The 15346-nt window shown below is 37.9% G+C and overlaps 1 protein-coding gene across 2 annotated transcripts in view; it reads left to right on the forward strand.

Moving 5' to 3' along the window:
- ano10a (anoctamin 10a) overlaps positions 1-12299 on the forward strand; it is a 46161-nt gene extending 33862 nt beyond the window's left edge. The window contains exons 13-15 of one of the 2 annotated variants that reach the window (XM_079895499.1): positions 1853-1969; positions 4365-4381; positions 11655-12299. In XM_079895499.1, coding sequence (XP_079751625.1) covers positions 1853-1969; positions 4365-4381; positions 11655-11706 — 186 coding nt within the window. In that variant the 3' untranslated portion in view covers positions 11707-12299. The remainder of the gene's footprint in view (positions 1-1852; positions 1970-4364; positions 4382-11654) is intronic. The other variant, XM_079895500.1, reaches the window with a different exon arrangement.
- The last annotated feature ends 3047 nt before the right edge of the window (positions 12300-15346 follow it).

Here is a 15346-nt window from a genome sequence, read left to right on the forward strand (position 1 = left end):
GTTACTCCGGTCTTTAATAATTACCATACGTTTGTCTAGCACAGGATGAGGCAAGGTTTGTTGAGTTCATTTAGTCAACATGTCATTTTACATTCTACAAAATGTTTAATGATGCTGCGACTACTTGTATATTTCATGCAGTCTAGAATATAGAAATGAAATATTCAAATTGTTATTAGCTGTGGAGTGAACACATTTAGACTGGTATGAAAATGAGGTGAAAGGGTGGTTTGCCAGCACAATAAAGCTAAAGTTGCTGTCATACTTATGGATCATTTGTGTTATCATTCAGAGCCGTTAGATGACGTTAGATATGTGTGTGCTTGTATGGTAAGTGTCTCAAAAGAGCGATTTGGCTTTTTGTGTATTTCCCAACCAATATCAAAACAATCAGCCTTTCACTACATCATTTATGACATAATTCTGTCATCCACACAAGAAAAGCAGATATTTGTATTGCGTTTCACAGAAATCTGCTTCCATGATGTCTATTAACATTGTTGACTGTTTATTGATATCTGAGCTAAACTACTCCATCCGAAGCAGAGCTGGTACATTTTCCACATTAGTCAACAATAGCTGACTAACAGAGAGATTAAAGACAGATGCAGTTTATGTTGAATTTACTTGCATTATTTGTATTTATACGAGAGCTAACAACAGTATGCTGCATTTAAGAAAGGTTTAAAGGGTTTTACTCACCCTCAATGACTCACCTTCATGTTGCTTCAAATCCATGAGACTTTCGTTCATCTTTGAAACACAGATATTTTTAGAGATTTCAATCCCTACAAATTCCACATAATCAACACTTTGACACCTCAAAATGTTTATAAAGACTTTTGAAGAGACACAATTATATGATGAACAGATTTCATTTAGACTTTTATTCACATATAAACATTGATCAACGCACATAGAGCACGTCAAATATGGTAAATGGAATGTCAAACGTGCTTGCTTGACATGTTTGACCTTCTTCAAGAACCAATTAGGATTGTTGCATCAAAAATGCGGTTGTGCAATATTTGATGTGCTATATGTATGTGCATTGATCAGTGTTTATATGTGAATAAAAGCCAAAATGAAATGTGTTCAGAAGACTTAGTGCTAGCAATGTGCTAAAAACAGAAAAGGTTCGCACAGATCAACGAAAACTTCGAGACGATTAAAAGCGCTGTATTATGCATGCCAGGCCAGTAGTTGGCGATGTCAATTTGTAGAGAAAAACTACGCGCCTGTAGACTGCAATAAGTCATGTGCATGATGTCACTGTTTTCACAAATTCATGTTTTTATGGTTTACACGGAGACAATAATGTTATCGTTTTCAAAAACGTTAATTTGATGTATTTCATGTTCAAGGTCAGAATTTAAAAACGACCAGGACTCCCTTATATTAAAATAGTTTAAAGTGTGCAATTCTTATTTATACATTACCTAAATAAACTCTTTAAATCACACAAAGGTGAATAGTGAGCCTGTTTCAGAGGCAGTGGGCATGTGGTGATTCATTTTAATACACTGGAGCTGCAATGACAGTTGACACTCTGCCAGCAGCATTCATCTCACTAATGTGGCCTTTGAAGACATCGAGAGCCATAAAGTTCATCCAGCCATTCAGTATGACTGAAATATGTTCCCTTTTGATTTCACGTGTCTCTGTTTGTCAAGAGAGGTTCTCAATATAAAAAAAGCCTGTCCATTAAATGCAATTGATCTGTCTGGATTGCTAAATAAACCCTCAAACGAATCATAAAAGAATATCCGAGGTGTATTTAGCACTTGCTTATAATTACAGAGATATGAAATGAAAGCTATGTTTTAAACTTGTCTTTTTCTGTTCATTGCAGCATGTTCTCCTGGCCTTCAAGTTCATCCTGGCATTCGTCATTCCAGATGTTCCTAAACGCATCCAAGTCAAACTAGACAAGCTGGAGTTTGACTCCCTAGAAGCTCTTAAGAAAAGGGTGAGTACGTTTGTACATGTGCACATATCTGTAGCATGCAAACAGGAAATGGGTCCGTTCAGTGCAAATAGCGACTTGCGTACATGCCTCTGTGGACTTTACAGAGTCAACAACACACGTCTGCATCAACAGAAGCGGTTATGCGGCAACCATTATTCCTCTGCTCAGAGAGGCAGAGAGCAGCATTAACATGCTTTCTGATCATTAAATGATCCAGAGAGACCTTTGTACATGCTGAGAAGCTCTACTGACATACAGAGTGTGTTCAGGTAGTGTTTGCTAATGAGGTTTAGCTATTTGGGCAGATGTTTATCACCTCACATGCGGCTTAAGAAGTAGGTCACTCACAAAGAAACACACACTGCAGTCTGCCCTTAGCAGTCAGGCAGAATTAATAATGAGGAAAAAACATTTTTTTTTTTTTTTCTTAAAAGACAAAGGCTATGTTTGGAATGAAATACTAACATACTGCTTGTTGCAAACTATCTTCTATTTTTAAAAATAACAGTGAGAGAGATTGTATTATGCAGTGATAAATAATTCAAACGGTAGAATGCAACAAGGAGGGGAGCTCACATTCATAATTGTAGAAAAATTATTGTAAAAAAACAAAACAAAAAAAGAGTGCAAAGAGTACCTGAAAACCATACTTGAGTAAAAGTATAGATACCTTACAGTTACCAGTCTCCAATTCCAATACCGCTTGAGTAAAAGCCTTAGATTATCTGATTTTACCAGTACTTAAGTATTTTACCCACACTGAATGTAGGCTCAAAAGATACACTAGGAGACATGCCAGTGAAAAACAAGGAACAGTTGATTTGTGAGGAGAGCAATCATGTTTATTTTCTAAAATTGAAATAAAAACTGAACACCTCAAAATGGTAATAAATCAAGGTCGACACAACAGCCTCTTAAACGTCTGCAACACTCAAGTGTCAGTTAAGCTCAAGCGCTCAGAAATGGCATAAGTAAACCAAAATCCTTCAATAAGGTCTCTTCATTCAAAATGTAAAAAGTAATTGCATTACTCATCACAAATGTATTAAAGATTACATATACTTATTCAAAAATGTAGTTAAGCAGAGAGTGAAAGTTTCTAATATCTTCAATACTCCGTAAAACCTACAAAGTAGCCAAAAAGATACTTAAGTAAAGTAACTTACGCACCAAAGTAATTTGTTTGTCTATAAATTCCTTCAGCATTTGACGTGGATGTTTTTGCTGTTTTAAACGGTAGTATGTGCTCACGACCTCATTATGTTGCATCTTTAATTCAGAATAGAGTCTCAGAAATAAATATGGTTATTTATCATTTATCAAAAAAAAAATTCATAATTTTTCTGTTTTAATGAAATAAGTCAATAATGAAATATTCTGCTGTTAAAATGTTTATTTGCATAATGGTTGAAATTACTTTTGATTCATCTGTCTGATGAAACTGTAAATCTGTGAGTGAGGTGGTTTTGAAAGGGACTCATCAGCTCTTATTTTTTAAGCAATATGAAAATGTTTAATAATGCATAAGTCATGAGACAGTTGAATATACACTTTTATATACACATAGTAGTACTATTATAGTATTTGTTGCTTGTTGATTATGATTTCATTCAAAAACTGTGCACAGTGAGAATGAATTTATAAACCATTCAAAAGTTTGTTTAACGTTTCCTTGCTAAATAAAAGTATACATTTCTTTTTTTTTTAAATAAAAAAACATACTGATCCCAATCTTTTGAACAGTAGTGTACATATATGAATTTACTGTCCATTGGATTAAAAAAATCCCAGATATGGATTTTGCAATCACTGCTGATGCACTAGTATGTAAGTATGCAATTCTGAACAAAGCCTTAAAATGATTGTTCAAAATGACAATTCTTTAAAATCATTTATGCACCAGCATGTCATTTCAAACCTGCATGTATTTCTTTCTTTTGTGGTACCCAAAATAATAGATTTAAGAAAAAATGTCTCAGTGGACATAAACAGCTTAAATGTTCTTCAAAATATCCAATTTAATGCTTCACACAAGAAAGAAAATCATAGAGGTTTGGACCTATATGATGATGAGAGTAAATAATTTTCATTTTTGGGTTAACTATCCCTGGAAGATATCCGCATCCGCAAATTGATTTTTACTGTTATTCAAAGGTCAAGGTAGGTGGTGCCAGTAATTTGTTTATGGATATGAACCGTAGCCAGTTTTAATTAGATTGAAAGAGTGATTCACAATTGTAACATTTGTGGTAATGAATTCAGACCACTGTCCCTCTTCTAAAATAGGAAAAGGCATGATATATTGTCTAAAGTATTAATAATGATTCCATACAATGTCTGTAAAAGCGAAAGCATCGACACGCTTTAACAGGATTCAATGGCTTTATTTCTGCAGAGACGAGCCCTCGGTCGGTAAGTCCGTTGCCATGGCTCTAGTGATATGGCACAGTTGGATTGTGAATGACAATGAGCTGGCGTGTGCTGTTGGCATCCAGCGTTATCCTTAATGTGGCCTTGCGTTTCCTCCCTTCACTAACAGCAGATAAGATGTGTGCGATACGGCCCCCCTTTGCCTCCTAATGCTGTGGATTATAATGTTTCCAATTAATTTAGGTACATTATGAGCACTACTCTAATAGTTTTGCATTTTTATGTGTTGGTTTTCTCTAATCGCAACACTGGTGTGCACGGGCGTAGGGACGAACATAGTTGGGGGGCAGATTATAAAATCAGCTAGCTTATGAATATCAATTGGTTCTGCTTTATTTGCTGAAAAGCAGACATTGATAAATATGTGCAAGCCAAGCAGGTTCATAATACCTGGAGAGTGCTATTTGTTAGCAGTCTCATTTATCTCAATGGCAGTTGCTCAGCTGGTGCAGGACCCCTCAGAAGAATGTGAATTGAATCATGCCATATCGCTCATTTGCACTCAGTTCCAGACAGGTTTTTTTTAAGGCAATCGACTAAGCTGTAAATGCCATGTGACTAGTTAATCTTTAGCCGATGAAAAGGGACATCCTGACATCAGGCTGTAGGTGAAAACCCCCCAAGCCCTTCAATAGCTATAATAGCATACTGTGAAGTGAATGGTAGCAATGTAAGACAGTTTTACTGTACGCTTTTTTTTTTTTACTTTTAGTTCATATGGATGACTCAGCCTGTACTATACAGATTTTTGTCCAATCAAATGTCCAATTTAAAAATATCCATCCCCCTTATATCACCTTCGACTAGGAAGTAGCAAATCATGGTTTAATGCTGTGACATAAAGCCCATGTGGTTATTTAAAGAGGGGATGTGCTCTTAGATCTGTCTTACCCAAACATCCTATAGGAAATGGAAACTGGAAAGATGATAGGTCTGGAAAAAGTAATTAAATGGGTTCTTTAAGAGCCCTTCAGTAAAATCAGGCACATTAAATATAATGAATTTCAAATCATATGCTGCTTGCAAAAAATATATATTTCCACTGTGACCAAGCATCCAACTATAAATTCTTAAAATAAATAGATAATTTTTTCAAAAGCAGAGCGGTTTTGTTAAAAAATATTGCTAAAAATGATGCTCCTCTTGATGGAAATAAATGTTGTGATGCTATTTCCATCAAGAGGTGCATCCATTTTTGGTCAAGGACTATTGACAATGCAGGAGTCAAGCATTCTTTAAAGTCTCCTCCAGCACATCCCAATGACTTTCAATGAATTTAAGGTCTGGATTCGGAGGTTCCAATTCATGTGTGAAAATGATTCTTAATACTCATCTCCCAATCACTCTCTCCCAATGATGAAGCTTGACATTATCATTCTGGAATATGGCCATGATGTGTCTTCCTACATAGTTGTTTAGAGGGATAGTTCACCCAAAAATTAAAATTCGGTCATCATTTACTCGCCCTCAAGTTGTTCCAAACCTGTATGAATTTCTTTCTTCTGCTCAACACAAAAGAAGGTATTTTGAAGAATGTCGGTTGACAGTTGATGGGCCCCATTTGACTTCCATAGTATTTATTTTTCCATACTATGGGAGTCAATGGGTTTGGTTGCCCATATTCTTCAAAATAGCTTCTTTTGTGTTCAACAGAAGAAATAAACTCATACAGGGTTGGAACAACTAGGGTGAGTAAATGATAACAGAATTTTCATTTTTGGGTGAACAATCCCTTCAAGAAATGAAAAGCTACACACTCCGTCAATTAGGGATAGAAGAACAGTTGCCAAACATTTGACATGCTAGAAACATAATAATCTCTGCAATAATGATCAAGTCATAGACTCTTTATATATATATATATATATATATATATATATATATATATATATATATATATATATAATATATATATATATATATATATATATATATATATATATATATATATATATATATATATATATATATATAGTATAATTAATCCAAAATCGGCAGTAAAACTAACAGAAAAATAGAAAAATATGATTCAGTGTTCAACCCTTGACCCACCATAGGAGAAAGGATGGATAGATTCAATGTTTAACTGATAAGGCTGATATTTGCTGCGTAAGGAAACATCCTGATTGGAATGATTGTTTTTTCATTAATATACCTAGATATTTATTCAAGGAGGAAGCAATGAAAGCATATTGATGGCTTCAGATTCATGAAGACTGTCGTCAAAGATCTGTGGGAATGTAGGTATTGGAAAGGGAAGACCATTCTCACAGCGAAATCAAGACAGCACATTTAATGATCTGATGGAGCACTTGGCTGACGAGCTGCGATGAAGGCGGGACTCCATCGAAGTTTCATCCGTCAAACATTTCTTTTAATTTAGCAGAGAGACGCAGGTCGTAAAACACGTATTGATTATGTTTCAGGATGACTGAAGACGTGATGTTTCTGGGCTTCTGCCCCTCCGATTCTCTCTCACAAACTTCACCTGACACCGGCTCATCCCTCTGCCAGTGCTGGCGCTGCGTTGGCTGGCGCTGCGCTGAGTCTCTCCATCAGGATGATGGACGGTGGCTAATCGTTTCAGCGGCCTCGTCCTGATCTGTTAGAGTTCAAAAGTGCCGACTGCAGTTAAACGGTGCGATTGTTTGGTGATATAAGACTACAGGACTTCAGGGAGGTACTTGGTCCAGTGGTTTGAGGGCGCTAGAGTTGAGCAAGCACCACATGACGCCATTTAGCTGTATTTCCATGTGTTCAGCAGCTTGAGAGGGTGAAGACAGCTGTCAGGAGAAAAGTTCCCACTGCTCTAGGGCAAAGGGACTCTGAAAATAGCCGGCACTTGCGGCAGCAATGGAAACCCCCTGTTAGTGGCCAGTCTTTGGAAAGGATCCGGGGTGAACTCCAGGAAAAGGCCAAGCTGCCAACACTAGCATGGAACTATTATGGAAACTGGGGATTTTGGTCTTCCTGCTCTGTTGAATCTGTTTAACCCATAACAACTGTATGAGTGGCTGATAGGAATAGAAAACAAAGGCGGAGACAGTGGCCCTCCAGGAGCAGGATCGGACACCCCTGTGATAATTGTTTGGTCACAGGTGATGAGTTAAGTGAAACGTAGGGGGATGTCTGCTTTTCCTACTAAACATCAATGGCAAACATCCCACTCTCTCCAAAGAAGACTAAGGGAAATGGGTGGGAAACATCTGTGTTGATTCACATTTGTATTTTATCTCACTTTACATCAATACTTGAGGTTGATCGAAGCGTTCCTACGGAGATGGGTTGACAATGTGGCAGTAGAGAGATACGGTCATCTTGAAAAGATATTGGTTCCCATCCATGGGTAATCCCTAATCAGAAAGCTTTGATGAGATAAATTTCTCCCTTTAAAAGGCAGCTTGTATTATGCATGCATGTTGTGTCCCGGGTTTTGATTTGCTTCGTTTCAGAACTGAGAATTAATGGTTTGTTTTTTTCCAACCAATGTCAATTTGTTAAATGATGTGGAGGCCATTTATCTTAGAACCAGTGCTGTCAGTTTAACACATTCATTTAGTGTGAGTAATTATAAAAATAAATAATGTGCTACAAATTAATGCAATTGATCATGCCACCCGACCCTTAAGTAAATTCCTTAATGAGGAATGTTCCTACCTCTGGAGCAATTCAAGCTTCAGTGACCACCTTTTGCCAATCCGTATTCAGTGCTGTCCGGCTGCTATTACATGCAACACATCAAACCATACTGTACCACACATCCTGCAGAGTTTACCTCCAACTTGTCCCAACATACCAGTCTGGAAGATTTTTGTAATCCTGAAGACCTTGTCGGTTATTGGGGTTGGAGCTAAACTCTACAGGACTCTACTACTGGAGCAGGATTGAACACCCGTGCAGGAGGTGATTCATTATCATTGATCAGATTCTGTTTCAGGATGTTCTTTTCTTTTCTGGAAGATCATTTAAACTTTGTAGAAAAAAACAAAGAGCTAAGTTAAAAATGGTGTCAAAAAGGGCCTGATCATTGTCAAGCAAGGCTCCTAAAGACGTCTTAAGGGGCCCCCAACCCCTGCATACATTAGTGTCTGAGCCCTTTCTTTAAATTAATAGAAAATCCATGTTTTGGTAGCCAGTGTTAAAGTAAAAATATTTTTCGGGGCCCTAACTTGCAGTGTGTGCTAGGGCCCCGGGCCCCTTTGTATATTTTAAGGGGTCAAGGGGCTACAGTTGTCAGCTCGCACTTTGTGCACTAATGGCTGAGATTCTTTTAAAAGTCTCGGACTGGTTTTTGGAGGCCCTTGATAGTCTGAGGTCCCTTTGGCCCAGTTCAAAAACCAGCCCTGGTGTCAAAGAATGTTAGTTGTGTGATGGACCTCGTCAGATTCAGTCTGTTTTCACATCATTGCCTGACCACCGTCACAGGGAGTGGAACAAGCCAGTCATCCGAGGGAATCTGTCAACTTGCTGAAGTCCATGAGAATGTGACATGTCCCGCATTAACCTTTAATGGTGTTGGGGAAAATGGAGTCAATATAACACTTTCAATATAGCCGGTGTTGGAACTGAGGGAATTCACAAACTGTGAATCAGACATTAAACTGAAAACACCTTGACGGTTTTTCATAAATGATTAGGCTACAGAGACAATATCTTATCACTCTGATGGGATTCTTCCCAGCTGTTAAACCTCTAATGATTCATTGACCCTGAGTTTGCACTTGTATTTGAATAGAGTTGTTAACATGAGTGATAGTATGTTGGTGTTGTAGAAGCTTTAAAGCTTTTAACCCACCCTGCCTCCTTCTAACATAATCAATACTGACATGGTCCCGTCAATTATCCCAGTACGCCCATCAGGACCTCTCTTGAAATCCAGAATATTTGCTCCAATTAGGCGCATGTCAGCCACCTTTATTTGAACTTCAGTTCTCACTGTTGTTAATGCTAATTCAGCCTGCAGGAAGGAAAGGGAGAAAAGTGTCTCCTGAGATGAGCTCCTGAAAATTCGGCTTCTGTGAGCATCTGAGAAAGATTGACTCACTGTGTGAACAGAGACAGTGTCTGAGAGAAAGCGGAAAGTTTAAAGAGGCAATTCTCATTTTGAGTATTAGAGTGTTTTAGAAAAATAAAATAAAAAATACTACCCTTTTAGAGGAAAACATTGATTGGATTGAAATCCCATGCACTCATAATTAATCATGAATAATCAGATTTATGGAATTTGCATGCTTTTAACTTAATAACAAACCATTACTGAAGCCCCAAAGTATACTTCAGCCGTCCACGCTCCGCGACGGTCCGCGCACTGTCCGTGTGCAGCACAACTTTTGAGTCCGCTTGTACGGTGCGCGTACAACAGCACATGTGTGAGTGACTTGTGCACTTGAAAACAAAGTCCACTAGATAGTGTGCTTGTGCTGAACATGAAGTATACCCGGGCCTTAAAACATAGTACATTCACTTGTACTTGTAGGTGAATCTCATGAATAATGCCAAGAACATGTGAAGGTCAAATTCCATCCATCCATCCATCCATCCATCCATCCATCCATCCATCCATCCATTTGTTTAGCCACTTGTTCATCCATCCATCCATTTGTTTAGCCACTTGTCCGTCCGTCCATCCATCCATCCATCCATCCATCCATCCATCCATTTGTTTAGCCACTTGTCCATCCATCCATCCATCCATCCACCTGTCCGTCCAACCATCCATCCATTTGTTTAGCCACTTATCCATCCATCCATCCATCCATCCATCCATCCATCCATCCATCCATCCATCCATCCATCCATTTGTTTAGCCACTTGTCCATCCATCCATTTGTTTCGCCATCCATCCATCCATCCATCCATCCATCCATCCATCCATCCATCCATCCATCCATCCATCCATCCATCCATCCATTTGTTTAGCCACTTGTCCATCCATCCATTTGTTCACCCACTTGTCCATCCATCCATCCATTTATTTGTTTAACCACTTGTCCGTCCATCCATCCATCCATCCATCCATCCATCCATCCATCCATCCATCCATCCATCCATCCACTTGTCTATCCATCATCATTATTTTTTACATTACTGGAAAGGAATGGGAGATTTTATGACTGCCTTTTTTTTTTATTCATATTATTGACATTTAATTTAGTTTTTTCCTGGTGAAATATGACTTGAAGATTCCAGTGGAGGCCACAGTATGAAAACTGTTTTGTTGACCTCTTTAATTATTGAAAGAAGTTTTTCTTTCACCACATTCCTCCTTTACATCTGGTGCCTAGCTATTGTGCTGTTTCCTCAGAGGAGAGCAGAGCAGAGTGTGGACTCACTGAACCTACACGCACAGAATCACAGCGTCAGCAGCTCCGGCCCTATCGATCTCTCTTTTGGATTGAAAAGTTAATTGCACCTAACACTTTTTCACGGAGAATGTAATTTGCTCTGGTTTGCTCGAGGCAGTGAAATTAATTGATTAAATGAAACTCGGTATATGCCATAGTCTGGGAGGTGTGTATACTGCAGAATGGGAGAGAGAGAGAAAAACTGTTATGGGCAGATGGGTTCATTTTGATCGTCTTTTTAAGAAGATTTAGTAGCTTTCTGTAATGTTCTTTTATTGTTAAAAAGCTTTCAAAATAGTCCTACGGCATCCCTGCTTCTCTCCATCGCTGAAAACCCAGCGTGACTCATTTGAAGCGCAGTCCTGCCTGAGGCTGTATGTATGCTGAACTAAGATCAGCTTTTGCCTTTTATATCCCAACATGGAGAACTGATGCTAAGTCAGCCTAAATCAGTTCTCTCGCATTATAAAGATTATGAGTATAAGCCTTGGTTATTTGTGTGAAATCTCTCAGAAGAGATTAAATGGATAAAGGGGAACATACCCCAGATTTGTACATCATATTCTGAGACTTTTTGTGCACAAACATCCAAGATTTTCTTTTCACCCCCTGCACTCTTAAAAATAAAGGTTCCAAAACTGGGTTTTCGCAGCGATGCCATAGAAGACTTTTTGGTACTTCAAAGAACCTTTCAGAGAACAGTCCTTAAAAGAACATTTTAAATATCTAAATAACTTTTTTTCATTTGTGGAATGGAAAGGATGCATTAATGTTCTTCATGGAACTCTTGATGCCAATAGAGAATCTTTGTTTTTAATGTTCATCTGAGATCAGACGGTGTAAACTCTTTAAACTAATTTCATCATGGTCTGGATTCCAAATTTAATTTTTGATTTTGTTTGTCTTTTCAGAAAATACTGGAAGTTGCGGAGACCAGAAATACATGGAATAAGTGACATGTGACAACAACACAACGAAAGAACTCAAGGTGTACACATGCTGTAAACTATCTAGTATTATTTCACTGAATTTAAATATGCACTCCTTGCCATGTTATCCACAAAATGGCTTATTGAAAATGACAGGGTTTTTATTATATTTTCCAGGCATTGCAGTTGCACGCATTGTTTTATGATTTCTCTTGGTCAATAAAACGTTTACTGACATAATGAGAGAGGTGAAAATGGGAATCCAGTTAATGTATGATGGGGTCAAATGACCAGGTTAATTTGGTTAGTCATTTCTATTCCTGTTTAAATGTCTGAATCTGTAAAAAAATAAAATAATAATAATAATGTTGTAAAGAGATGGTTATACCTTGGGTCTTTAAAATCCCAAACAAAAATATGTATTGTAATTTTCGGAGGTATTGAATTGACCGGTTTCATTGACTCTGAGTTCTACCAAAGATAGAGCAGTGCCTTTAAACATCACTATCACATTTACCTGTAATGGCTTTTGTTTACAGAGTCAGGCCACTTCACCCTGTACTGTACTTGAATTAAGCATATTCAATATTCTCTGCCTGAAAATAAACACTTTAAATATTGAGATAACATGTTCTTCATCCTTGAGACATCCTTTAGAGCTTGTGTGTGTTTAGAAGATGTCCTCTATCAGTCATAAACCCAGCACCTGCCTTACCAAAAAAATAAACTTTTATCGTTAATGACATTTCAGCGATTCAGCACATAATTTTGTGATCTGAGGACCATATTCTGGGTAAGCAGCAGGTCATTCTGAATTTTTTTTTTTTTTTCAGTGTATCTGTATATGTGATTAGCTCCATATTCTGAATAAGTTAAAAGCATGCATGTTCTTTTCTCGCTATTTTCCTGTAATGCTCATACTTGCCATTACACAGATATTTTTTACTCAATTTTCATTCATGTCCTTGACAATGGCACACAACAGCATAAAACATAGGGCCTGAAATTCTTTTCCCATCTGTATTTTGATTTATGCTAATTTCAGTTATTTAACTCTTTACCCACCAGCATTTTTTTTTTTAATGTTGCCAGTCACTGCCAGCATTTTTACAAAATTTCATGGCCCCCAGAATATTTTGTTGTATAAATATCTGAATATGCAATTTATCAAAAGAAAGCCTGTTTTATTCTAGCTTCATGCATTTTTTTTATCAAGACTTGAATATGGGCAAGTTTCATAAAAAAGCAACATTTTGAGCAAAAAGCTGAGAAAATCACATTTTTGTCAAAAATCCCAGATGGGATTCAGAATGATTATCAAAACATAGATGGAGTAGATGGAGTCCATCAACACCCCCAAAGCTTCACAGTCCTATAGCTCGTCCTGGGTCGACATTTCATTCAGTAACTTTAGGCAGTTTTGATTTCTATGCTGTTTAAAGGGATAGTTCACTTTGAAATTAAATTTTGGTATGTTTTAGCTTACCTCAAGGGCATCCAAGATATAGGTGTCTTTTTTTCCGCAGTAGTTTCAATTTTGATATTTTTAGGTCAAACCGTTCTTGTCTGTCAGTCATTTAATGCAGGTCTGTGGTCACTGTCTCAAAGAGCATGCACAATTAAAACATTGATGGCCTAAGACACAAAACGAGCGGTTTGTGTGAGAAAACGAACAGTATTTATATCGTTTTTACCTCTTGTAACACAGCCACGTCCAAGTGATCTGGTGCAGACCGGTGCATAGATATATAAACTAGATGTCGCCTTGGCTACGGCAGTTCTTAACGAATGCCGTAGCCAAGGCGACATCTAGTGTATATATCTATGCACCAGTCTGCGCACACGTCACACAGCAGGATGCGCGCGCGCCCTCAGATCACTTGGACGTGGTTGTGTTACAAGAGGTAAAAACGATATAAATACTGTTCGTTTTCTCACACAAACCGCTCGTTTCGTGTCTTAGGCCATCAATGTGTACTTACGATGGGGAATTGTTTAATTTGGACGATGGGGAATTGTTTTAATTTGGACTCTGTGCATGCTCTTTGAGACAGTGACCACAGACCTGCATTAAATGACTGACAGACAAGAACGGTTTGACCTAAAAATATCAAAATTGAAACTACTGCGGAAAAAAAGACACCTACATCTTGGATGCCCTTGAGGTAAGCTAAAACATACCAAAATTTAATTTCAAAGTGAACTATCCCTTTAATGTTGATGATCGCGTTATTTTTACATATGCATCTGCTTACATATGCCATCGCTTGTTTCTGCTTCTGTATTGATCCGGAGAGTGTCTCTTTCAAAAGTTGTGTAATAGCGCCCCCTACCATATAAAAGTGAAAACACGGAAAGCCTGAAAATTCAGTCAGGCAGGGAAGCGTTGTCTCATAAATGACAGAAAATTCTGTCAATGGCAGGGAAAGAGTTAATGTATTTGGTCATTAACATACGCTGCTGCTGCTGCTACAGAGAAAGTATGGATTTGCTACAGCTAATGGATTCACAGTCCTTTGAGCATGTAAGATATACTGCTGCTGCATAGTCATATATAAATCCTGTAGCAGATTTAGACAGGTGGAGCTGGGGGATGAGGGGGGTTTCAGAGGAACTCTATACACACACATACTCTATTCTTTGCAAATTTCTATTGAGCAGCTTTTTGGTAGTTTCTCAATGTGAATGTTAGTTAGTTTTGGGAGACCAGGTCTACAGCACTTTCCATTTTTACAAACATTTGAACACAACAGGCAAGCATTTTGTTTCATTAGGGTAACTAAGGAGTAAAATCCATGCGCTCACTTTATATGGGATTGCACAGAATTGTGTTATGCATGAAAAGTCAATTATCATCTTGTCTTGATCGAAACTGCTGATTAAAGTTGTATTTGACATTACAGAAAAGTATTTAAAAGTACTTCCAGGTTTTGGGAGCCAAATAGTTTTGCGTCTTCACACTTGATGTTTTCTGAAGCAGAGGACTGAGGGCAGTGTGACTAGCCAACTTACAACTCAGTCTAATAGAGGAACAGCTTGTCACACTTTCTGAGACTGATGCAGTCTCAGCAGTTTCCACTGAGCAGCAATGACACCATGCAGAACGTGTCTGTGCGCTCGCAAGGTGCTCTACTGACAACGCATATAGTGTGTTTGACCATTAAACTGATGCTGGACATGCACTTGGATGAGAAGTGTGTACTTGAGACACCCCTGAAAAGCTCTGGGTTATTGGAAACTCCTTGGCAGCACAAGCGGGCTGTAAATTAGGAGCAAATACCTTTCAGCAGCGGGGAGTTGTGGGCAGCGCTACTCTTGTTAAGTTTAACTTCTTTCCACAGCGTCCAGTCCTCTGAACCGAGACTTTTACTGTTGTACAGAAAGCCCACAGATCATTTTACTTTCATAATGTGACGTATTTTGGAGTGAAACAAGATATTCAATGAGAAAACCGTAGTGCCCATCCCACACACACCAACAGAAAAAAAAGGACAAAAGAAGTCCAGGTTTAAAGACAACATATTTCACATTTAATTTTGGACATCACCATAGCTATATGTAACTTTTAAGGACAAGTTTCAGCAACAGAACATTTAATCATTTTGCTTGTTCAAAGTTTTTTTTTTTTTCTTTTTCTTTTAACGTCAGTACATGGTTTGGTCCTGTAACATTTT

The sequence above is a fragment of the Squalius cephalus genome, assembly GCF_949319135.1.
Source record: "Squalius cephalus genome assembly, chromosome: 15".
NCBI classification, from domain to species: Eukaryota; Metazoa; Chordata; class Actinopteri; order Cypriniformes; family Leuciscidae; genus Squalius; species Squalius cephalus.